The sequence below is a fragment of the Mesoplodon densirostris genome, chromosome 4, assembly GCF_025265405.1.
Source record: "Mesoplodon densirostris isolate mMesDen1 chromosome 4, mMesDen1 primary haplotype, whole genome shotgun sequence".
Classification (NCBI taxonomy): domain Eukaryota; kingdom Metazoa; phylum Chordata; class Mammalia; order Artiodactyla; family Ziphiidae; genus Mesoplodon; species Mesoplodon densirostris.
Genome location: NC_082664.1, coordinates 90,229,498 through 90,255,414, shown reverse-complemented (window position 1 = coordinate 90,255,414; position 25,917 = coordinate 90,229,498). Strand labels below are relative to the sequence as shown.

Genomic DNA, 25,917 nt, shown 5'->3' with positions numbered 1-25,917 from the left:
ATCAAAAATAAAATCAATAAATCTTTTGAAATTTAAGTTTCAATATTGCTGTTGGCCTTTCTCCCTCCCAAACCTGCTGCATGGTACCTTCCACTGCCTTGTTCACCCCATAAAGCCACTGTATTTCAATCAGGTTTGTGTTTTAAAGTTGAAAGGCACAGTCCCCTCCCAAACACTACAATTTGCTCTCCTAATTGGCCAAGCATCACAAGGCTGTTCATTTTTATTTGCCTATATGGTACATTACCCTTTAGAAGCTTAAGCAAATAAAATTGTACTTCCTAACTGGTACATGTAATTCCTTGAAATCAATAATTGGAGATTTTCATCTGGGAAAATTTCAGGTGATAAGTAAAGTAGAAGTTGCAGAAGTAGTCTTGCTTTAATCCCTTCAGAACTGCCAAGTCTCTAGAAAGATCTAGTTAATTCTTATTGCCGTGAAGGTGATGAGAATTTAGCCCTTCTCTTAAATTTCTATTATGTTCAGATGGAAATAAAAAGGGATTTATGATATTTATTTAAAAGAGTTAATGAACCTAGGTATACACCCAAGAGAACTGAAAAGATATGGTTATACAAAAACTTATACATGGCTGTCCACAGCAGCATTATTCATAACAGCCAAATGGGAGAAACAATCCAAATGTCTGTCAACTGATGGATAAACAAAATATGGCATATCCATACAATGGAATATTAGTCATAAAGTGGAATGAAATACTGATACGTGTTACAACACGGACGAATCATGATAACATTATGCTAAGTTAGAGCCAGGCACCAAGGCCACATAATGTGTGATCCCATTTATCTGTAATGCCCAGAATAGGCAAATCCATAGAGATAAACTTTATTAGTGTTTCCCTAGGCTGGGGGCAGAGGGGTCAGAAATGGGGGAATGACTGCTAATGGGTAAGTGTTGTTTTGGGGTGATAAAAATTTTCTGGAATTAGATGGTAGAGATGGTTGTAAAACTTTGTGAATATACTAAAAACCACCGAATTGTGCACTTTAAATGGATGAATACTATGTTCTGTGAATTGTATCTCAATTTTTAAAAAAAGTTAATGAAAAGCTATTTTCTATGTGGTCCCACTTTCCAGAACAGTCAAGGGGGAGCTGAGGGGCATGCTGGGTTTGATCGTACCTTTGATCTCCAAGGGACCATTAGCCACAGTGAAGAGGAGCCCCAGACTCTGTGGGGTGCTCTCCATCCTCCCCTCCCCAAGCCTCACAGGAGCACCACTGTTAGCCTTGGCATCTGGAAGGCTACTCTCGCATGCCCCACATTCCCATCACTGCCAGAATCCCAGTATTTCCTCCAAGACCAATCCCCATGCAAGTCTCATACCCCATCTTGTCTTCATTTTCCTCACTGTACTTACCATCTTTTATTCCTCTCCCTCCAAAGTTTGGTTTTGTTCATTGCTTTATCTCAGCTGCACAAGAACAGTGCCTGGATAACAGTAGTTACTCAATAGATTTCTGATGAATGAGTGAACTTGGGAAAAAAGTTTATACAGAAATTTGCACTGGGTGTTATTTAAAAAGATGAAGTTCCATGCTTCAGAATGTGTTTATCTCCCATAAATAGACTTTCTCCTCTATTTAAATATGTACCTGAACTTTAAGAAATCTCGCACAAGTGGTATTTTATTGGAGACAATCAAATTTAACAACTCTTTATACATTTTAAGGAGAACATTCAGGCATCATAAACACAAAAATTTCAATACGCAAAACAAATTTACAACAAGAAAATAAACATAGAATCTTATTTTGGGACTACGTGGTTATTGTTGCACTACCTTTATAATTCTTTATCCAGAGTCTAAAAACGTAGGCAAGCCCTAAAAATGTAGCAGAAGCATTTCCGCACACTGGTATCCATAATCTAGTTTGTGCAGAAGTGTTTCCACTAGATTCATAGAGTACTCTTTGGAAGAAAATGGCGAAGACTGGTCACCTGGTTGCCTTTCGGACCTTCTGCAACTCTTCAATAGGCTTCCATTCTTGGTTGATTGTTATAAGCTTTAAAAAAAGAATAAAAATGTTTTGTTAGGATCTGTCCATCCTCAGGTCCCCTTCTGGGATTTGTACACAGCTCCCTTTGTAAAAAGCATCACCATAACATTTGTAGTCAACGAATCACCTCTTCCCATCTCTAAAACAATAATATGGGCTGGTTCTATCCCTCTATCCCTCTAAAGAGCCTTTGGGTTCCTGAGTGTTATAGGATCAAAGAGAAAGGTCATATCCATTTACCCTACTTTCACTCAACAGGTTCTAGATTTTTTAATTTCCTATGGTTTTATGTGAACTATGAGCTCAAAAAGTGTCTGCTCTGTGTGAATGGAGGTATGATGCCCCCAGCACAGAGCTAGGCACATAGTAGGCTCTTAAAATTTCCTCACTGTAATTGCTCAACAAAGGTACAAATGATCCAAGTTATACAATAAGGGAAAAGGCACAGAGCTGTGGACAAGATAACTAATAAGCACAGGTAACTCTACTCAATATTTTGTAATAACCTATTTGGGAAAAGAACCTGAAAAAGAATGGATATATGTATATGTATAACTGATTCACTTTGCTGTACCCCTGAAACTAACACAACATTGTAACTCAACTATACTCCAATATAAAATAAAAATTAAATTAAAAAAGGAGATGAGGTGTCACAATAATGATAAAAGTTAATATCTGAGTGCTGACTATGGGCCAGGCACTGTGCTAAAGGGCTCTATCTTATCTTCTTTAATCCTCTAAACTCTGAGGAAGAGCCCTATTATTGTGCCCATTTTATAGATTCTGAGAGCCTCAGAGAGGCCAAATTATCTAAACTCACCTGTGACTAATGGAGCAAGGATTTAAACTAAATCTCCATAACCCTATAGCACTCTCTTTGCACTACACATTAAATGGCACCCTAAAGGTGAAAGGGTATTACATCTATTTTGCTGACAAATGTGCTAAGGATTCGGCTAAGTATAAATCACATTTTAATGTAGCAATACCTTTCTAGGTGCAGTAGGATCCACAGTTTCCCAAGGTTCTGGATTTCTTTTTCGATCAATGCTAAAAATAAAAGAAAGCTGATTAAACATTAAAATAAGTGCATTTAAACTAAGTCTGATATTGGGTTTATAAATACGCTAGGGACAGACTCAGAGTGCATACTTAGGCATTGAGTTAATTGAAATTGATGGAACATTCCTTTAAAAAGCTTCACAGTTTGGCTCAAACATCAAGGATCAATTCCTCTGCAGAGTAGGAGGTCTGTATTCCCTTTACTGGGCTAGACTGGAGAATGTTCTCATAAGCTGAAGAGCAATTAGGGTGGAAGTGCCAGGCTAAGAGCAAGCAAATATGCTCTTACCCCAGTTTCTGGAAGAGGCAGAAGGGCTGGGCTTGAAACCAGTAGGTGATGAACTGCCAGAGCCTAGCATTACGGCTCTACGGAGCCCTGCACCCGGTCAATATCAGTTTCAGGTTTTTCTCTTCCTCATATTCCAGGATACATGGTATTTTACCTTATATCCAGGGCTAAGATTGCATTCATTGTAGACAACTGAATCTATAAACTCTACCACATTAGGAAAGACCTTTCTAATGAATTGACATTTTAAAATGTTATTAAAATGATTAAGATAGATGATGTATATCCCAAAAGAACTAAGAACTTTAAATTTCAAAACTTAAGTTAAAAAAAAAAACCAACAAGCTTTATTTTGCTGCAGGAGAAGAGGAGGAGGGCCAGTGGATGACAGGGTATTTAGATACAAGGAACTTACATTAGTAAACGTATTTCATCACTAATCATCATTTGATAGTCTTCTGATACCTGGATGCTTTCTGGCCCTGACTCTAACCAAGTTCACAATTCGACATTCTTATCCTGGGGGGAAAACCAGGAAACTGATACCATGCATTTCATAAACTGAAGGTCAACCTAACACGGCTAAAAACGTTTTTATAAATGATGAATGCCTACTTACATCACATCGGTTTTTCGAAGGGAATACAGAGCAAAAGACAAAGCTCCAGTCGCTGCCACGGTCGTGAAAAGCACCAAAGGAATAAGCTAACAGAGAACAAAATACTCTGACGTTTCAATGTGAAACACTTGAAATATAACAGAATAGCTCTATATCATTTTATACTTTCTTCAACATCTTTAAAAGTTAATATTTTTAGTCAGATTTTCAGTTGCTTTAAAAATTTGCTTTCTTCTTTTGAACTTCCCTGGTGGCGCAGTGGTTAAGAATCCGCCTGCCAATTCAGGGGACACGGGTTCAAGCCTTGGTCCGCAAGATCCCACATGCCGCAGAGCAACTACGCCCCTGCGCCACAGCTACTAAAGCCCGCGCGCCTAGAGCCCATGCTCCGCAAGAAAAGCCACCCCACTGAGAAGCCCGTGCACCGTAACGAAGAGTAGCCCCCGCTCACCGCAACTAGAGAAAGCCCACCCGCAGCAACGAAGACCCAACGCCGCCATAAATAAACAGATAAATAAAACCTTACTTCCTTCTTTTTCATCAGGAATTGGAAAAAGCTCATGATGACTTCGGTGTAGAATGCCAAATCTAGAAGAAAAAAAAAATCCAAGATATTGATCAAAACTCAGCTACTAGGACTCAGCCTGGAGGGCTCCAAACCGTCCAACGTATCCCAAAGCCAGCCTCGAGGCGGCTCACCAGAGCCTCCGCCCGAGGGCAGCTCACCTGGGAGACCTGACGCGGAACCGCGAGCGGACGATGCTAACGACCAGAACCGAACGCCGACCTCGACCTCCGCGCATTATATACCAACCCCACCCTCTCCGGAAGGCCGGCCGGTGCGTTCTGGTCACGCGGACCGCGCAGGGGGCGTGCGGGGCTTGACTCGCTTTCCTTGCCCGGCGCCCGGCAACCGGGCGCCCCCTGCGGGACGCCGGGCCTTCAAACGCCGCGCCGCCGGACGCTAGCGCCCCCTGCCGCCTGCCGCGGTTCTTACCCGCCGCTCGGAGCGAGCCCAGGCTGGGCGTTGGCGCCTCTGCAAGGGGGTGGAACTGAGAACAAGGGGCGCTTGGATGGCCAAGAACAGGTGAAAAACAGCCCGTCTAAAAGGAGGTCCGGAAAAGGAGCCGCAGATCCGGGGGTCCCATGGGAGGCTCCTTGGTGCAGGCAGGTAAACTAGAATTAATCCATGTCGCATTAAAAGCTCCAAAAATGTGATGTGGCGCACTTATGGAGATAATTTAAGTTGTAAATATCCTTTCAGAATAATTCCTTGTTGTCCTGATTTTTTCCATTAAAAAAAAAATCAGGAGATGAGGAAGAAGAAACAAAAAGAATCAACTGGAGAGGTTTCCAGGAGATCTCTGAGACGACCCTGAAGGAACTCACCCCTAAGCTAGCAGCCTAGCCTTTAACGGAGCGTGAAGGCGGCTGCAGAACCACGGGAATAATAATTAAATCAGTATCTGTGTGCCAGGCACTGTACTGGAATCTTCTCGACATTTTTGCAAGGTATGTTATCTAGGCTCAGAGATGCTCTAGGCACATAGCCAGTAAGCGGCGGAGATGTAATCAGAAGCCCGGTCTGTCTGGCAATCAGGCAGCACTGTTCTTTCTGCACCCTGCTCTTAGCAATTGTGATTAAGTCAAGAGTGCAAGTTCAGTTATCTAAAAATAGTTATTTTAAAACAATTATTTTAAAACTGTTTGAAGTTCAAGCTATGAGTTAGCATAAAAATGAAAACATCTTAATGTTTTCTGAATGGCCAGACCCAGCTCTGTTTCAGCCCCATTTTATTTCTAGTCATGGGCTTTGCATTCAAACTGACCTGAGTTCAGAGCCCACCCCTGCCATACTTTATTAGCTGACTGACTTCGAGGAAACTACTTAACCTTCACGACTCTCAGTTTATATATATGTAAAATGGGGACAAACCTGGCTCGGCAGGGAGTTGGAAAAAATGTTAGAATGTATGCAAAGCATGTAGCAGTCTGCCTTGCCTGTAGTAGGCATTCAATAAATAGTAATTATTATTTGCAAAGATTTGTTTTATATAAGGCAGATCATAAATATAACTTCTCACCCAGTTACTGACAAGGGTTCCTACTGTGTAACTCGAGCTGTAGCTGGAGACGTTTGTTGATTACTTCAGAGAAAATTCAACATTTTCCGTGGTTTGTATTGAATAGAATCAAAGAAGCCTTTTAATGCTCCTTCTGTAGAATCTCTAAAGCTTCTTTTGTCAGTAAGTTCTAAGAAAAGCTTCAATTTGTTAATTAAAGATAAATTTTTTTCTAGGATAGAAGCAGGAGAAAAAGGAAATCTTATAGGAATATATCATGGCCCGCAAATTAAAATTAAAATGTGTAGCCCTTGGGAATTAATTCACTGGCAGTCCAGTAGTTAGGGCTCCGTGATTCCACTGCTGGGGGCCCGGGTTCCATCCCTGGTGGGGCAAGTAAGATCCTGCAAGCCACGTGGCACGCCCCGGGGTGGGGGGGAGTGTAGCCCATGCCTAGTAATGACCTTAAACTTAGAGCCCTGCTTTGCCAATGTCATTTCTTTTCAAAATGCAGTTTTGTAATAGCCTAGGCATTATTCTCAGAATGGGGCATGGTAAATTTAAAAGAATAAAACACAAGTCCCTTATTTCACGTTTCTTACAGTTTAGTGCCTGTAAGTAACTCTAACACGCTCTGTCATGATCTGGTGCCAAAGACCGATGATTAATTCTAATGGGCTCTGAGAAATCTTACCAAAGGTGAGGATACTTATTTGAACATAGAAATAGACAAACCAACTGTAAAGACATTTTGGGGGCAACTAGAGAAACTTAAATACAGACCAGATATGAAATGATATTAAAGGGAGTACTGTTGATTTTTTCAGGTGATAATGGTATTATGGTTGTTTGTTTTTTTAAAAAACACATTTTTAAAGAAATGTATATGGAAATAATTAAGAAATATCATGATGTTTGGGATTTACCTGAAAATACTTCAGTTAGAAAACGAAGCAAATTTAGCAAAATACTAATTATTCAATCTAGGTGACAGATATGTGGGAGTTTGTTATATTATTGTGTGTGAAAATGTTCAGAATAAAATGTTTTAAAAATTTATAAATTGTATAGTGTTAAAAAACAGAATTCATCTGAGTCAATTTGAAGATCTAATTGGCTTCAATCAATGGTTCATGAACTAGAAGGGTGCTCCAAGGGGTAGTACAAACAGAAGGCTTTTATAAATTTAGGCAGGAGGGTGGGGCAAGAAGTAGTAGCAAAAGAAAATGCTTGTTTCAAGCCAGACTGCCTTCTTTTGGGGGCCAGGATGGGGTGGGAGGAGGGGGAGGGGCGGGAAGGAACCGGAGGGGTCTTTATCATGCAGATTACCTCGCTACTGTTGATCAGGAAATTTCAGACTGGCTGTTTTAAAGCTCACAATGAGAACTAGACCCTGAAAGCCATGCTTTCCCTCTTTTGGTTAATGCCCAGGTTTACTGAGCTTGTGTTTAGTCTTTACCAGAATGACTAACTAGCAGGCACAGTTCTCACCCTTCAAATCTTGGCAGCACCCCAAAGGAACCCATTCAGGATACTCACCAGCATTACCCTCTGTGGCTGCTCCAAAGCCCAAAATCCCTTGGGGGAGCTTCCCCTCCCCACCCCAATTGCCAGAAGCTTCTAGAACCTTCTCTAGCTGCTGCAACCCGGGCTTGCAGGAGCATGGAACCACAGCTACTTGGTTCCCACACTAGGAATTTAAACTTAGATTTTCATCAGCCCAGCTCAGGCTTTATAAGAAAAATAGAATATCCTTTCATTAAATATTTTTTGTTGGAATTCTTTCTGCCCATCCTTCAGTGGCTCCCTAGTTACCAGGTTTAGCAAATATGGATTTGCTAAATTTCAGATGGTCTGGGAGTGTACTATTGATACATTGTTTAATGCTGTAATGTGGCTCAGAAAGGAGTTTAAGCTTAATGTAAAGCTTTTCACACTTCCCAGGTATAATACTTAGAAGCTGAAGTGTTTTCTCACCGATTACAAACACAGCTTTTGGAAATTTCCCAGAGCCATCCTCTAATCACACTGAAGTTGAGTCAAAGAAATCCTTGATCTGACTTCATCATTTATTGATTTATTTCAGTGAGAGAGGAAACATGGTTTTTGTCCTCAGGAGGCTTCCAAAGTTCTCTTGCAAAGTTACAGTTTAAAAAGACATTTTCAAATAAAAACTCAGCCTCTAACCAAAGTGTGGGTACTAAATTTCTAGGCTGACCACTAGAAACTTTCTCTAGGAAAAAACAAGGGGCATACAGCTAGAATCTGAGTTAAGGGGTTCAGGCCTAGGGATGGCAAAGGCCTAATGGCTGCCTTTTCCTGTAAAATCAGTAACGGACAGAACATGAATGAAAATATTCAGAATTCTAATCAAGTTTCTAGGTATTTCCCCTACTACTCAAAAGCAAGAGTCGGGTTGTTAGAATAATGTTAACTGAATTATATTTTATACCTATAAATAAGACAGGCCTTTTCCTTAATTGTTCCCCAATAGTGAGGTTTTGCTTAATAATAGTACTGGCTCCCGTCAGAAACAGAAAACTTTCCAACTGCTTAACATTTATGACTTCATATGGTTCACGCACCATGTTCTGACGGTACCTATATCCCTTTGAAGCTCGTCTCCTGGGTTTAACTCACACTCTGCATGATCTGTTGGAGGCCCCGCTCCCAGCTGCCCTAGCAGTGCCACGTCCGTCTCCTTCACTTACACGCCTGCACCCCGTATGGCACCTTGTGAGTGAAGAAAGTCTCAGTAAGATGCTTACCAGATATTGTGAGGTGAGAAAAACAAGAGCTACACAGTACCATGCTTTTGGTTTTAAAAACTTATCTATACATGCGTAAGGGACTGGAAAGTTAAATACCCACATGTTTTCTTCATGTTTATCTATATTTTCTAGCATGATTACTTTTTTAATAAAGGAAAATAGGGGCTTCCCTGGTGGCGCAGTGGTTGAGAGTCTGCCTGCAGATGCAGGGGACACGGGTTCGTGCCCCGGTCCGGGAGGATCCCACATGCCGCGGAGCGGCTGGGCCCATGAGCCATGGCTGCTGGGCCTGCGCGTCCGGAGTCTGTGCTCCGCAACGGGAGAGGCCACAACAATGAGAGGCCCACATACCACCAAAAAAAATAAAATAAAATAAAGGAAAATAAAAACACATATAACCTATCTCCTTAAAAAATATGCACAATTACAAAAGGAAAACTAGTAGCTATACAGTGGAGAAGATGGACAAGATCATAAACAAGTGATCAAAATTAACATCACCAATAATGTGCAGATGTCACGTGCCTCCAGCTGTGATCTGAGGACAGGACAGCACATACATATGCTCCACTGGTGATGCATAACCTGAACCTATCATGATGCACATCAGACAAACACAAATTAGGAACCAACTGTTCTATAAAATACTTCGTCTGTACTCTTCAAAAGTGTCAAGGTCAAGAAAGACTGAGGAACTGTTTCAGACTAAAAAAGGCAAAGAGGCTAAAGAGACATGACAACTAAGTGCAGTGTATGATCCTAGACTAGATCTTGTAATGGGAAAACAATTACTATTGGAACAACGGATGGAATTCATCGTCAGTAGATTAAAATGTTGTATCAATGTTAAATTTCTTGAATTTGATAACTGCACTGTGGTCATATAAGAAAATAAGCTCATTTATAAGAAATGTACATTGAAGTATTAAAGGGATAAAGGGGCATGATGTGTAAAATCTACTTTTAAATAGTTCAGAAAAATACTGTGGTGGGGAGGAGGGAGAGGGAAAGAGAGAAAGGAAACAAATGTAGGAAAATGTTAAAAATTGGAGAATCTGGGTTAAGAGTATATAAGAGTTCTTTGTGTTATTCTTTTAACTTTTCTGTAAGTATGAAATCTTAGCTTATTAGGCACAAGTTTTTTTATTTATAGGAAATAACACACACAAAGTGTGAAGTTGCAAATTATAGTGCACGTTCACATTTCAGTTAATCCTTAAGCAGGTATGTAAAATAATTTTTAAATATCTTCTAAGTTAGAAAATCCTTGTTTCTGAAATAAGTTTTTATATAAAGTCAAATCCTTGTGACTTAAGGATGGTTTTACAGTCTTAAGTGATTCTAGAAAGTGCTCTTGTTTCACTGTGGTCGCTTCCAGTCCATTTTCTTGCAGAGCCAGCAAGGCGGCCTGTAAGAGACAAACAATAGGAAATAATAAATATGCTTCATTGTTATTTTATAATATATGGTAATACTCTAAAATGTGAACACAAAAATCTCAGTCTCACTTCATAGAATTTCAATATTCATAATGCTAGAAACATTAAGCTAAAAAGTTAAAGTGATTAAAAGTCCTCTCAGTAGACCATCTTTTCTTCTACATTAAATTCTAGCCTTAAATGGGTGGGGGGCTGGGGGGGAAAGCAGACTGCAGAATAATATAGGCATTGTGAGTGCATATATTTTAAAGATGACATCAACTATACTCCGGTATAAAATAAAAATTTTTTAAATCAACTATATGCCAATAAAAAAAAAATTAAGTTAAAAAAAGATGAGAGACTATATTCCTGGCCTCAGAGTGGGAGTTTTTAAACAGGAAACAGCACTGATCATAAAGGAACAGATCAACACATACTCGATGACCCACCAATTCTCTTTGTATACGAAATAGACATACACACATACGTATACCAATAGACACGTACAAGATTGTTCATAGCAGCATAATTCATAATAGCAAAAAAGTTGTAACACAAATGTTCAAAGATAAAATGCGTATATAAATGCAGCACATTCATATATTAGAATATTATAAGCAACAGAAATGAACTACTGCTACACACAAAACAACGGATGAACTTCACAGACATAATCTTGAGTTAAAGAAGCAGACAGAAAAGCATACCATATGGTTCCATCTATATAAAGTGCAAAAGCAGGCAAAACTAATCTCCCCAGTGCTGGAAGTCAGGAGAGTGGTTCTCTTTTGGGATAGAGTGGGAAGGCCCACGGGAAGCTTCTGGAGAGGTGGTTATACAAGTGTGTTCACTTTATGTTAATTCAGTGCACTATATCCTTCTGATCTGTGCATTTTTCTGAATGTTATATTTAACACAAGTTTATAGAAAGGAAAAACCCACAGTGGCTGCCTTTTTTGGCAGCCAACATAAAGTCTAAATGCCTTAAAGTGACTTACAAGAACCTGTGTGATCTGGCCACTGTCCATTCCACCTCTTCAATAATGTCATCTCTTTCCTCCAGTTGCTGCACATTTTGTTCCTTCTGCCTCAAACACTCCGCTTCTCTCCCTCAGCCTAGCTAACTCCCTAATCATCCTTCCAGTTTCAATGTACACACACCCTCTCTCAGATAGCCTTCTCTGATGCCCCCAGGTCTGGACTGGTGTCCTTCCTAGGTACTCCCACAGCACCCTGAACTTCCCTGACTCACTACATGTTTTAATTCAGTATTACCTCTCTGCACCTCCCCCACTGCCCCATCAACCTGTAAGCTCTGAAGAGAAGGTAAGGGACCACAGTGGTCTTTTTCACCTCACATGGTGCCTCCCTTTCAGTAAATACTGCCAAGTGAATAAGTTCTGAATAAATGAAGAAATGTTTTGAACTATAGGTATTCTTCACTAACTTACTTCTTTGCAGAGGTTTCCAAGATCAGCTCCAGAGAAAAAACAGGTATCCGCTGCTACGTTTTCTAAGGAAATATCAGGCGCCATTGGCATGTTTTTTGTACAGACTTTCAGAATAGAAAGCCTGCCCTGGAACAAAATAAAAAATAATATGTTTATAACCTTACAACATTTATGTCTGACACAATGCTGTATTAAAACATTTCAAGTTAGAGTTTTCTATCATATTACAGAGAAAGTATATATATTTCAGAAACAAACAATAAGAAAGAATCACTTCTTCTCAAGAAGAAAGTAAATGTGACATCATGATACATTTTAATATTTTTATAATTAATTTAAAAAATAGCCAACCATAGGTATAATCTTTAAGAAACTTGATGAATCTCTCTTTTGGGTACAAACAGTCCCATCAGACATGGTTCAAGAGCAAATACATAAATTATCAGACACAATTTAAAAATAAAATAGATATAATTCTTTTCCATCCCTTCAAAATCTGATAAAAGCCTAAGGAAGGAAAACAATTCATTTTCTGTGTCTTTCACCACTCACTGCCAGTGGCTCTGGATGTGAAGGGCAACGGATTTACTGATTCTTTGGCTGTGGATACATTATGTATAATCTCCGCAACCTCAGATTTCTCCACTGAAAAATAAGAATGCTGACCCAGATAACCTCCGAAACCCTTTTAACACTTTAGGATTCCTCCATTCTAGTTGCAAAATAATGTTGAGTAGACTCAATAAGCTCAGTATTTTGAGTCTTCCACAAAAAGGAAATTACTACCTTGCTTTTAGGCTTATGTTTCTCTGAAAACAGGGCCAGAGTACCCAGCAAAAGCAGATGAAAATGATGATTTATGACGGGCCCAGATAAGGAAAAATGCGGAATCCAATATAGGACACATACCATGTACACCTACACCCAGTAAGGGATTCAATTCTGCCGTCTTCTTAGAGCTCAGACACTGATGTGTTGTTAGAAATGCTCACACAGAGTAAATGTGCACAATGATTACCTTTTCATCTGGAGGTGGAATATAAATAATCTTGTCTAATCTTCCAGGCCGTAACAAGGCATCATCTAACACATCAGGTCTATTTGTTGCTGCAACAATCATGACATTGCTATGAAAATCTTCCTGAAACTCTAGCTGAGGGAAAACATACAACACAAAGTAATGTCAATAAGTTGTTAATTATTAAATGTATTTTTTTTTAAATTACAAATCAGAAGGTCCATTTGTTTCTAAATAGGGGGATATTTTTTTCTTGGGACTAGAATGCTTATATTTCCTTTCCAGACCACCTTCTCAATATCAAGGTACCCCAGAAACAAATTATCAAAGAGCTACTCTGTGTACACAGTGAAGGGAGTGATCAATCCTGATGGGGCATCTCTCAGTGTGAGAACTGATGAAAAGCTTTACACCACAGCAGAGAACATCTATCTGTTGACCTAAATGCACCTGAGCCCCAGTGAATGATTACAACTTAAATGGACGACTTGAAAAGACAGAAGCATCTGACTAACACATGTATAGTTATGAAAAGTCTTGGCTCTCATGTTCTTGAAGAGGGAGATTTATTTTACCCCTTTGTTTTCTTTCCACAGGCAGAAATATGACAATTAACATAAGCTGCATTTATATAAATCCTGAAGATAAGAAATATCTAAGAGCAACCAGAACAAGGCCTTACACATGCTAAGCATTCAAAATTGTTGAACTTAATTATCAGAGCAGTTCTCCAGTGATGTGATCTCTCAAAGCAATGAGTTCCCTATATCTGCAAGTATTTTAGCAGAGGCTGGGTAAACACCTGTCAGAGGCTATAGAAGGAAATCCTGCATGATGAGGAGATCTGATTAGAAAACCTGATGGGTCCCGTCAAATTCTAGTGGCACATGTTCCTAAGGAGCTGTAAGACTCTCTTTCCATGGAACAATTTAAAAAATGGGAAACAAGTAAGAACAAGAAAAAAATAAAAGAAAAAAAATTCTCTGTCAGGAATTACTTAAGGATACCAAACTCTATCTGGAGAAGGCTCAGAAGAGAGGAAGAGGATTTCCAAGGTCATTTTAACTTTGTTATAACCAAGGAAACCCATTCCTCAAGAAAACTGAAAATTTTCAATTACTGATCATTATTTCCAATGATCAGTAACCTAAACATGGGTTATGTTTCATTTCACATAAACAATTTTAGAAAGGGATGAACACTAGTTTTTCAGGGTATAAAAATAAGAAGAAACTCCCTTCTCCACTAGCAATATGTAGTTATGTTTCTAATCTTAGGAAAAAATTCACATCCATATATATCTAAGATACTTTATTATAAAATTTGCCTCACCTTTCCCAGGTAAATCACTATTTTATCAGCTCTGTAAAAGTCCTAAGAGTCACACTGAAATTATATAATTCTATGAGATGAATCCAGCATAGGAAAAGCTAGTGCAGATGCAATCTACTTAATGCTGGCCTGGATTTTTGGTGTATTCTGGCTAATAAATACCTCTTCGTTTTTTTCCAGCTCCTTGTATTTACCATGTTGATCTGATTTACTTCCTCTTCTCTCTATGGTCTTCAATCCAACACCATCTAATTCATTTAGGAGAACAGAAAGAACACGCTCTTGAACATTACATCCTGTTCTGCTGATTGACCGAGAGCCCAAGATTGAATCAATTTCATCCAAAAACACAATTGCTGGAGTATTTGCTCTTGCTTGTCGAAATACCTTTTGTTCAAAAAACGGAAATATTTAAAAGCTATACATCATGCCTTATTCATATGAATGTATGTTTTCTGCATTACTCTGTATTTATGATTTTTAAAATATAAAAAGAAGAGAAAGATTCTAAATGTCTAAGAACTAGGGAATGAATAAATAAAGAATAACAATATTATATAGGGGTTAAAATAATATTTTCAAAGAATATTTAATATTATTGAATTTTAAAAGTGATAATATTAAGTTAAAAATCACAGATCTATGTTACATCCACCCATTCCCTGCCCAAGGAAACAGAAAAACAAAGGAAATTCACCAAAATGTTAACGGTAGGTGGAGGAATTATGGAGGATTTCTTATTTACACTTTTCTATATTTTCTAAATTTTCTATACACAATCAGGTATAACTTTCCTAATAGGAAAAAAAGGCAGTTATATTTAAAAAAAATAAGGTCTATCCTTAAGGCATGAAACAAAAATTCAAAAGTAAACTTAACTGCATGAGGGAAAATAAAAAAACAAACCTGAGACAAGATTTTTTCTGAATCTCCAACAAAAGGTGAAAAGAGATCAGCTCCGCTCACTGAAACAAAAGAGCAATGACAGCTCGTGGCCAGGGCCCTCACCAGGGTGGTTTTAGCACACCCAGGGGGACCATACAGGAGAACTCCCTTTGGTTCTGTCAGGCCCATCCTAACAAATTCCCGAGGGAATTTCAGAGGCCATTCAATGCTCTAAAAGTATACAAAAAGAGAGAGTTGTTTTAGTATAATGATGAACATCAAAAAATTCAGTAAATTCATGCGTTCAACAACCCTCAGGTACCTGCTATGAGCTGGAAATGTGTTCCGATCTCCACACAGCAGCCAGTGATCGTATGACCTAAGTGAGGTCACATCACTTCCTGCTTAAAATCTTTCAATGACTTCTCATCAGAATTAGAATAAAATCCAAATCCAAACTCCTAACTTACCACTGCTTACAAGGCCTCACATAACCCATCGCCCAAACACTCCAGTTTGTTCCCATCTCACGGCCTTTACCTGCTAGTCTCTCTCTGCCTGAGAGATCCCTCAAGATCTTTGTGTGCTATCCCTCATCATACATGTCTCCACTCATATGTCATTTCCTTGGAGAGGTCTTCCCTAACCACTGTAGTTAAAGCAGATCCTCCTCCTCCCAGGCAGTCTATGCTACTACCCATCTTCTACTTTTGGAGCACTTATTCATTTGCTATCTGAAACTACTATTTTTCCATGTTGAGTTAGTCATTCTGCTCCTGCTAGAATGTAAGTGAAGTTCACCTCTAAATCCCCATCACCTAGAATGACACCTTCACAAAGTAGGCACTCATAATAGGAAGTAAATCCTCACTACCTCTGAGGTAGATGGTTTTGTTATCATCATAACTTCACAGATGCAGAAACTGGGGCTTAAAAAGTGAAGTAACCCGCCCAGATCTATCTTATTGCTAGTGAGGCAGAACTAAGACTAACCCCAGACAGTGTAGATCAAGAGCACAAGCTCTTAACTACTGATATTTTGCCTCTACAGAAAAGGACAGACAAGACCCCTGTACCTAGAAACTCCTATTTTAGTTGGGGAGACAGGCTTGTAAACTAACAAGCAGACCAGAGAAGGGCATTCCACAGACAAGGAACAATACATACAGAGACACATGAAAGCATCCAATTCATCTCCCAACAGTAAGCAGGAACAGAGGGGAGGATGAGGGAGGCAAGACGTGATAGAGCTGAAGTGGAAGTAGGATTCAGATCACATTGGGCCTTGACAGTTTTAGTCAACAATGAGGAAGCAGTATAGAGAATGGATAGAAGGAAATGAAACTAGAGGGAGGGAGACCACTTAGCAGTCTCTGGCAAGGATTCAGACTACAAAAATAATAAGGCTTGATGCGTCACAGGCAGCGGAGGTGGTGTGGGAGGGACGTATATGAAACATAAAATGTCACTGTATTTTACGCAGGGGAAATCCAGAGGGGAAGTTACGTGATGTATGACATGACTCCATGCATTTAGAAGACAGGTTTCTGACTGAGGGGATGGGGTGACTGGCTGCATTCACTGAGGGAGGGAATCCAGGTGTAGAGGTGGAACTGATTAGCTGAACTTTGGACATGATGAGTTTGAGATCCCTGGAAGTTATCCAGTAGGCAGGCATTTAAGTAGCTCTAATGATCAAAAGAACTATCTGCACTGGATATAAAGATTTCTGAGTTAGCAGTTTTCAGGGGACAGCTGAGACCTGGGACACAGGAGATCAAAGGCTCACTCAGAAAATGCAAAAAGAAAACTCTCAGGCACTCGGAGAACTAACATTTAAGGTAGGGGAGGGGAGTGCTCAGAAAGGCAGGAAAGCTTAATATTCAGAGCTAAAGAAACAGTGTTTCTAACAGAAAGGTATTACTCATCTCCCGCATGTATTTTGTGAAGATTAAATGAGACAAAGCATGTAAAAAATTAGGGGGACTTCGTGGGGGACTTCCCTGGTGGCATAGTGGATAGGAGTCTGCCTGCCAATGCAGGGGACACAGGTTCGATCCCTGGTCAGGGAAGATCCCACATGCTGCAGAGCAACTAGGCCCGTGCACCACAACTACTCAGCCTGCACTCTAGAGCCCGCAAGCCACTACTACTGAGCCTGGGCGTCTGGAGTTTGTGCTCCGCAACAAGAGAGGCGGCGACAGTGAGAGGCCCGCGCACCGCAATGAAGAGTGGCCCCCGCTCGCCGCAACTAGAGAAAGCCCACACACAGAAACAAAGACCCAACACAGCCAAAAATAAATAAATAAAATAAAAAGAAATTCAAAATAATACTATTTTGTGACGTGAAAATTATATGACTTCAGTGTCCATAAATAAAGTTCCATCAGAACACAGATACTCATTACATACTGTCTACGACTGTTTTCTTGCTACAATGGCAGGGTTGAGTGGTTACAACAGAGACCACAAAGCCTAAAATATTTATTCTCTGGCCCTCTACAGAAAAGAGTTTACTGACCCCGGTCTAAATTATAAACTCTTTAGAGCAAAAAGCAAACAAAAAGAGGGTGAGGCAGGAAAGTATGAAAAATAAGGGCTTCCCTGGTGGCGCAGTGGTTGAGAGTCCGCCTGCCGATGCAGGGGACACGGGTTTGTGCCCCGGTCCGGGAAGATCCCACATGCCATGGAGCGGCTGGGTCCATGAGCCATGGCCGCTGAGCCTGCGCATCTGGAGCCTGTGCTCCGCAACGGGAGAGGCCACAACAGTGAGAGGCCCGTGTACCGCAAAAAAAAAAAAAAAAAAAAAAAAGAAAAATAATATTTGATGCCTATAGAGTCCAGTTAAATAAGGACTGAAAATCGACCATTAGATCTAGACGTTAGGATCACATTAGTGATGACGGCAAGAAGTTTCGGTGCAGCTTGTTTTCACCATAAAGCATTACGCTAAGACTGTCATATTTTACTGGCTTAAGCAGATTCTCTATCTCACCTGTTTTAACTTCAGTTTTACATCTTCAAGGCCACCAATCTGCTCCCAGCCAACAGGCTTGATGTCCATCAGTCCAATGACACTTCGAAATGATGAGGGCTGGATCTTTTTAAAAGCTTCAAGGAAGTCTGTTTCATCAATCATTGGATTGTCCTGGTTCTGAAGAAATCCACCCCAAAAAGCAAAATCAAACCAAAAATCAGGTGGGCCTTTTTTGTGGTACACAAACACAATTACTTTTTAATTTTAAATCCTCTTCTGAATTTATACATCTATTTTGTTATCACTATAAAGAAATTTGTAACACATGGTATAAAAAAATTAAATGTCTCCCCCTCAACTCCTCCAATATTCATCCCCAGAGAATGTCAACAGTCTCCTGTGTATTCTTCCAGTATGTTTTATGACATATGTATATGCTTTCAAAAAGATACATAAATGTGACCATACCATACATATTAACTTGTACTTTTTCTTAGAAATTTATCTTAGAAATCTTTTCATGTCAACTAATACAGTTCTACCTCATTCTTTTTGACAACTGCATATTGTATGAGTATTTTAACGACATCCTTCTGTTGAACATAGGTTGTTTCCAGTCTTTTGTTATTAAAAACAAAGCAGCAACTGAAAGTCCTTGTGCACATGCTCAAGTATTTTATATAATAATTTCCTCAAAGTAGAATTATTGTGCTTAAGAGTATGTACACTTATAATTTTCACAGCTACTACTAAACTGTCCTCAAAGCTGCACCAATATATGAAGCTGTTCTCCCCACACCTCTCCAACAATGGACATTACCAAACCTTACATTTCTGCCAGTGTGACAGAGGAAATGGTGCTCACTATTGTGTTAATTAAATTTCTTTAATCAAGAGTGAGGTAGAGGAAATAATGGAATCAGAAAATCAGTTTTGCAACCATCGCAGTAAAGGCTGTTTAGGGCAAGAATCAATGGATGCTAATCTAGGGGAGGGAAAGTTTGATGCGTTGTCTCAGAGCGTTTCCTCACAGATTTCTTATTAGTTGCAAAGGGAAAAATAGCAGCTATACAGTAGATAAACTGGACAAAACCTTGACTGATTCATCACATCAGTCACCATTAGGGACACCACCAATGAGGGGCAGGTGGACGTATTGTGCCTTCACATGTGACATCATAAGGAGGACACATTATCACTTATGTAGTATCCCCAATGGGTATGCATAACCTGAATCTGACTATGAAGAAACAGACAAACCCAAACTGACAGAAGTTCTATAAAATCACTGACCTGCATCCTTGAAAAATGTCAATGTCAAATGTTGCACACACACCAAAAAAGGGCTAAGGAAGCGTTCAAGATAAAAAGAAACAAAAAACTAAACACAATACATTATCCTGGACTAGATCCTGTACTGGAGGAAAAGAATGCTACAAAAATTGATACAGTTAGCAAAATTAGAATAGGAACTGCAAATCTGACAACATTTTGATCAATATTAAAATTCCAGAATATAATGAGATTATACATACTTTTTCATAGGAAATGGACATTAAAATATTAAGGGATAATGGGTTAAGATGCATGCAACCCCTTCTCAAATGATTCAGAAAAAAACAAGGTGTATACCTAGGCAGTTGACCCTTGAACAACATGGGAGTTAATCCTCGTTTAAGTAGAGGGGGCCCCCCATATCTGCCGTTCCCCACATCTGTGTGGATTCAACCAACCCCAAACCGTGCAGTACTTATAGTATTTACTATTGAAAAATATCTATGTGTAAGTGGACTGGTGCAGTTCAAACCTGTGTTGTTCAAAGGTCAACTGTACAGAGAGAAGAGAAAAGAGAGAATGATAAAGCTAATTTGGCAAAATGTTAAAAACTGGTGAATTTGGATAAAGGATTTAGCAGGAGTTCTCTATCTCAGAACTCTCCCTGAAGTTTTTATTATTTCAAAATAATAAGTTTTTAAAAAAGAAAAAAAATCAAAAGACTAATTTTTAAAGAAAGTTGAGGATTTTTCATGTGTATAAGCCATCTGTAATCCTTTTACTGTCAACTACCAGTTCATATCTTACTACCCATTTTCTCTTGGATTGTTGGTCTTTTCTTATTGCTTTGTGAGAGTTTTTTCTACGCCAAGGAAATTGGGCTTTTGTCATGGGCTGAAAGTATTTTTCCCAGTCTGTCTCATGTCTTGCCTTTGCTTATAGTATTGTTTGTTTGTTTGTTTTGCTTTTGAACTTGTCATCTTTCTTTTTTTTTTTAATAGTATTGTTCTGCCATTCTAAAATGGTCAAATCAGTAAATCATTTCCTTTCTGGCTATTAAAAACTTATATTTCTATTTGTAATATCTGTATTATATTTAGGTATTTGCCCTCTTACATCAAATTCTGAACATTCAGTTATCCCAAAATTCCCATTTTCAATAACAAACTATTTTATCCCATTTATGAAAGATTAAATAAGTGAATATGTATACGTGGAGCTTTTCTGAAGTGTTCCTAAAAAATGTCAATAATTATAATCTCTGGGAGGTGAGATTTCAAATAATTTTTACTTTCTTTATAATTTTTATCTTGTTTAATTTCTCACAAATAACGCTATTAAATAGTTTTTTGAATAGTGCTTTTTTTTAACTAGCTAGCAGTATTAGATATTGGGTAACTGAATACTAATTAATTTTTAGGTAACACCAACTAACATTTGAAAATCCCATTTACACTTGCAGATTACTTGTGTGTACACTATTCACTTGATTTTCATAATCCCTTCAGGCAGATAAAAACCCTTTCCCCTCTATGTGTATATGTGTGTGTGTTAAACTGTCTTTCTAACCCTTTAATAGGCATACTTGACAAAAAGATGAACCAACTGTGATGTGCTCTTGTCTGCCCTGGCACAGATAGAGGCAGCAGCAGCCCCTCAGCTGCCTGGGGAGGGAAAGAAGAAACAGATGGAGCCAGTACCTTCCCAGAAGCCTCTGTCCCTTCTTCCTTTTTGCCTTTCTTTCTTCCACTTCCCCTGGTTGTTTATGAACTGAGCCATCACCTGGGGTAACTATGCCTGGGCAGGCCCCTCCTGAAGTAGCAGTGGGCTCCACCCTAGGACGGCTGCAGCTGGATGGTCCACCTAAGCCAACGTGCTTAAGGTCAAACCTGGAACTTCAAAGCAGAGGGAATTCTAAATGTAAACCTCCTTTCCCATACCGTGGTATTCTTGTCCTCCCCTCAAGAGGCATATATCCTCAAATCTTCACACATGGGACTTGTCATTAAATCTTCAAGCAGTTTTGGTTCTAAACTGAAAAGATGAGGACTTACAAGTTCATGTAACTCCTTCCCCACCTTTGGTGTAAGAGTAAAAATAAAGGAAAAGAAAATGAGGAAGGTTATAAATGACCTAGGTAAAAAGGTTTTCAAAATTTAGGATGATAAATCATCCTCTTATAGCTTAAACAAACTCAGAATTAGGTTTTTAAAAATTATAAGGTCAAAGAACAATTTTAACATTACAACAGAATCCTCAGCATGCTGAAAATATTTTTCTGAAGGGGTTTAGGGATTCAGGTTGACATTACACAAAAGTGAACAGATTTTCCAATCTATAGTGTTGAAAACTACTATATTTAAGATAATATCCTAACTATTTTTAAGAAAAGCAGACATGAATTAAGGATTTGAATGTCAAAGATGAATTTAAATAAAATTCCAAGCACCTAATCGTCTCCTGAGTTAGAAAAGCTTATTTTCCCTTCAAGATGCTTATTAACAACAAAGGGAAAAATAGTATCTTGACAATGGAGAAATCTCAGAGATACCACCTTATCCAAGAAATCAAAGTTAATTTCACCAGTAATAGGACAAAGATATATCATTTGCTACCTAATAGATGCAATGACAAAAACACAGTATCATTTCTGTGATATTTCTGCCAAAAATGCAAAACCTGGATCAAATCATGAGAAAACATCAGTCAAACCCAAACTTAGGAATATTCTACAGAATAACTGAACTGTACTTTTAAAAAATTAAAGTCGTAAAAGAAAGACTGAAGAATGTTTCTAGGTTAAAGATTAAGCAGCCATGACAGCTAAATGCAATGTGTAATCCTGGATTAAAAAATATTTTTTTCTTTTTTCCTTTCAAAATTTTTGCTACAAAGGAAATTAGTGGGACAAATGGTGAGACTTGGTTAAGGTCTATATAGATTAGGTAGAAGTATCATGTCAGTGTTAATTTCCTCATCTTGATAATTGTACTGTGGTTTTAAAGTCCTTGTTTTTAGGAAATATACACTTAAATTTTCAATGCTAAAGGGGCATCATGGCTGCATTTGAGAGTATGAGTATATATATATACACACACACACATAAACATTCATACACATGAAGAGAGTATGATAAAGCAAAAGTGGTAAAATGTTACATTTGACGAATCTGTGTCAAGGATATACAAAAATTCTTTGTACTATTTTTGCAACTTTTCTCTAAGTCTGAAATAGATTCAAAATAAAACAAAAATTAAAAAGAAATAGGTTTACTTCTTCTGGGGCCACACTGTCTTTTTCCTGACTGCTCTGGGCTTCAGCACTAAAGAGTTACTATGGGAGTGGGGGAAAACGCTCTGGGCAAACCTAAAGAACTCAGCTCTCTGTCCCTACTTTCAGTCATATACTATTTCTATGCAGTTCAGATGTAAAAATATATGTAAGAGGACTTCCCTGGTGGTGCAGTGGTTAAGAATGTGCCTGCCAATGCAGGGGACACGGGTTCGAGCCCTGGTCTGGGAAGATCCCACATGCTGCGGAGCAACTAAGACCATGCGCCACAACTACTGAGGCTGAGCTCTAGAGCCCGCGAGCCACAACTACTGAGTCTGCATGCCACAACTACTGAGCAAGTGAGCCACAACTACTGAGCCCATGTGCCACAACTACTGAAGCATGCACGCCTGGAGCCCATGCTCTGCAACAAGAGAAGCCACCACAGTGAGAACTCCACGCACCGCAACGAAGAGTAGCCCCTGCTCACCGCAACTAGAGAAAGCTCGCGCACAGCAACAAAGACCCAACGCAGCCAAAAATAAATAAATAAATAAATAAAATTTTTAAATGTAAGAAACAGCTGTCGAAGGTATCAAAAGTTTGAAGAAAATGTACTTACCACTTTTTTTAATCTCTAAATTAACTTGTTACGTTAATAAAAGGGTTCACATAGAAGGTCATAAATCAATCCTTCTTACCTTCTCACTATGAAGCAGAGCGTGCATGGCAGCCTCCCTACAGAGTGCGGTCAGGTCTGCACCAACATAGCCAACTGTCATTTCTGCAAGGAGGCTCAAATCGACTTGACTGGAGATGGGCATCTTTGAGGTAATCACTTGTAGAATCGCCTTTCTTTGTCTAAGTGTGGGAGTTCCAATGACAATCTATGTGCAAAGCAAGGAAAGAAAAAGTTTACAGCTTAAAATATTATTTTTTTAATCCTCACAAACATGTATAATAATTTAGCGAACAAATCTAGAACTATTACTGTGTACTCTTAAGCATACCTAAGATTCTGAATACATGAAAATCCTTATCTTCCAGAGGAGTAACACTGGCTAGAAAGTTGCACAGTTAAAAATTACATATGTCATTTAATAAGTTTTTGTTATTTTTGAGAACCTACCACGTTCTAGGAGCCAGTAAACTAGATAGTCTATGTCCCTGCTCTTCTGGAGCTTATTCAGGAGACAGGTACTACATGGTGTGAGGAAGAAATCCACTCACGTTCTAAACAGATTATGCTAAAGTGGGCAATTATCACCTGTCTCTTTAGAAACCTACCACAAAGTTCAAACATCATTTAAATAATCACTATTCAAACTATTTAGTAGAAACCAAGAATCAATTTAGGACTGAAGTTTATAAAATAGGACAGCTTTGAATATTCAACCTTCCTGGCAACTCAGGGAGCAATTGTGGGATAGGAGGCTGGCGTTCGAACAAGGAATGAATAAATCTAGAAGAGTTAAATGTCTGCTCTGATTTAGTCCTTCCCTGCCTTCCCCCTTATTTCAATACATTTGTTTCTCGAGGCTATCCTACTTTAAATTCTCCTTCCAGATCCGTAAGAGTTTAATATGCTTGTAGCAGTCCTAGTTCCCTTAAAAACTAACACTAATGATTATAGTACTCCTCATTCTCAGGACCTGCACAACTCATCCCTAACGGCCCCCTTGCTTCTCAGAACAATTTGACTCTGGAGGGGGAAAGGGTCCTGGCTCGCAGATCATTTGTGGACCAGAGAATGGGTTCTTCTCTGCTTTACAGAGCCCCACTCCAGCTTCACTGACTTCCAAACCTAAATGGCAAACGCCTACCAGGGCCAGAAGAGGCCGGGGTTCCAGGGGCAATGAGCTAGCTGGCTGAGCCTATTTACCTCTCGGTCGAATCTCCCAGGTCTGCGCAGCGCTGGGTCTAGCGCGTCCGGCCGGTTGGTGGATCCCACAACCACCACCTCCCGGCCCCCACTGATGCCGTCTAGCAGCGTCAACACCTGGGCCACCACGCGGCTCTCGGGGGCTTGGTGTGGGCCGCCCCGCCGGGGACACAGGGCGTCCACCTCGTCCAGAAAGAGAAGGGTGGGCCTGCGGCTGGCCAGCTCCCGGGCGCGCTGGAAGACCCGCCGTACGTTCTCCTCGGTCTCCCCGGGCCGGGAGCCCTGCAGCATGGGGGCACTCACGGCCAGCAGCTCCGCGCCCGCCTTTCGGGCCACGGCCCGAACTAGCTGGGTCTTGCCCACTCCGGGGGGGCCGGCCAGGAGCACCCCGCGTGGCACTTCTAGCCCCAGCGAGGCCAAGGCGCGGGGGTAGCTGAGCGGCAGGTGGAGGAGCTCCCGCAGCGAGTCGGCCGCCTCGGAAAGGCCCCCAAGGGGCACCTCGGGCTGCGGCTCTTCTTCCGACGGAGGTAGCCCGCTCAGACTGATGTGGGTGCGAGGGGTGACCAGCCCGGCCGGATTCGGGTTGGGTGCCCCGCTGACGATGTGCAGGGCGGCCACCGGGCCGGGAGCGCCCGGAGGAGCGGCCACCACGTGGCCCAGAGAGACTGGACGGTTCCTCAGCAGCTCCTGCGCCGCCTCCAGCACCGCGGCTGGATTTGGGGCACCAGACACTCCCGCCAGCTCCCGCAACACCGGCCACACGGCGAGGAGCCGAAGGGGCGGGCAGGGCACTAACCGGAGTCGGCTCAGGTTCAGACTCCCTCGGGACCCCGGCGCCCCCACTGCCGCCCCCGGGCTCGCGCACTGCGGATCCAGTTGCACAAAGCCGTCCGCTCCATCCCGCCGCGGCCAGGCGGTGCAGAGGCAGGAGCCGCCGTCAGGCAGCGAGATCTCCACCGCCGAGCCCAGGTGCGCGCCTAAGGCGCGGAGGGCCGCCGGGCCCAGGCGACAGCGCTGGGTGCCCCGGTCCCTAGCGTCTACAGGTAGCAGCTTTAAGAACGGCCCTTCTGGAAAGGGACCTGAGTCCGGAGCCATTGCTCACGGAAGACGCAAGGCCCGGGAAAGTGGGGGTAGGTATTCCACCCGGGCCAGAAAGACCGGTACACAGAGCGCCTCTGCCGGAAGCACGTGATGCGCATGCGCCAGGGATCTGTTGCCGTTCCCTTACATGAGGCAGAAAGGACCAATCGGAAAGTTAGACGAAGTTAAACAACGCTCGGACCCTCGGGGCTAGTTTGCTGTGGTGCTGGGTTTGATGAAATCTAGTCGTCCTTTCCATAGCTTTACGAACAAGGCCTTCGTCACGGGTGTCTGAGAGGCAGCGTAAGCTACCTTTACTAGGTCATTAAGCATGTACCTTGGTGGTTTGGGGAGTTGCCACATAGCATTCTCTTTCCCTGGCTCCCGGACTCGAGCATCACCATCTGCGCTTTTGGAGTATCAGCCTATAGACTGTGCTATTTTGTGAAAAAACCTCGACAGTCCTCAGGGGCACAGTATTTTGGAGTGCT

The 25,917-nt window shown here is 40.8% G+C and overlaps 2 protein-coding genes across 4 annotated transcripts; both read right to left on the bottom strand.

Moving 5' to 3' along the window:
• Positions 1-1,715: 1,715 nt before the first annotated feature.
• On the bottom strand, positions 1,716-4,807 carry C4H15orf48 (chromosome 4 C15orf48 homolog). Its single transcript, XM_060098354.1, has 5 exons — positions 4,725-4,807; positions 4,525-4,586; positions 3,999-4,084; positions 3,018-3,078; positions 1,716-2,031 (listed from the first exon to the last, which is right to left on the bottom strand). Exons 2-5 carry the CDS (start codon positions 4,558-4,560, stop codon positions 1,963-1,965), a joined length of 252 nt encoding a protein of 83 aa, XP_059954337.1. The 5' UTR covers positions 4,561-4,586; positions 4,725-4,807; the 3' UTR covers positions 1,716-1,962.
• Positions 4,808-9,968: 5,161 nt separating this feature from the next.
• On the bottom strand, positions 9,969-25,498 carry AFG2B (AFG2 AAA ATPase homolog B). 3 transcript variants are annotated; one of them, XM_060098351.1, is made up of 8 exons: positions 24,347-25,498; positions 23,166-23,351; positions 17,935-18,093; positions 14,961-15,170; positions 14,217-14,441; positions 12,723-12,857; positions 11,705-11,830; positions 9,969-10,240 (listed from the first exon to the last, which is right to left on the bottom strand). In XM_060098351.1, exons 1-8 carry the CDS (start codon positions 25,439-25,441, stop codon positions 10,073-10,075), a joined length of 2,304 nt encoding a protein of 767 aa, XP_059954334.1. In that variant the 5' UTR covers positions 25,442-25,498; the 3' UTR covers positions 9,969-10,072. The 3 variants fall into 3 exon arrangements, with proteins under 3 accessions (XP_059954334.1, XP_059954335.1, XP_059954336.1); XM_060098352.1 differs by lacking the exon at positions 14,961-15,170; XM_060098353.1 differs by lacking the exons at positions 9,969-10,240; positions 11,705-11,830 and having other exon boundaries at positions 12,749-12,857; positions 14,249-14,441.
• Positions 25,499-25,917: the final 419 nt, after the last annotated feature.

Excerpts from the sequence above, each read along its gene's own strand:
- AFG2B (XM_060098351.1), bottom strand. The coding sequence starts at position 25,441 with ATGGCTCCGGACTCAGGTCCCTTTCCAGAAGGGCCGTTCTTAAAGCTG. Across the intron at positions 23,352-24,346 it reads CTGGGAGATTCGACCGAGAG|ATTGTCATTGGAACTCCCAC; the intron begins GTAAATAGGCTC and ends CTTTGCACATAG. Across the intron at positions 14,442-14,960 it reads CAGAAAAAATCTTGTCTCAG|GTATTTCGACAAGCAAGAGC; the intron begins GTTTGTTTTTTT and ends TTTGAACAAAAG.
- C4H15orf48 (XM_060098354.1), bottom strand. The coding sequence starts at position 4,560 with ATGAGCTTTTTCCAATTCCTGATGAAAAAGAAGGAA. Across the intron at positions 4,085-4,524 it reads TCCTGATGAAAAAGAAGGAA|CTTATTCCTTTGGTGCTTTT; the intron begins GTAAGGTTTTAT and ends GTTCTCTGTTAG. Across the intron at positions 3,079-3,998 it reads CTTCGAAAAACCGATGTGAT|CATTGATCGAAAAAGAAATC; the intron begins GTAAGTAGGCAT and ends TTTTATTTTTAG.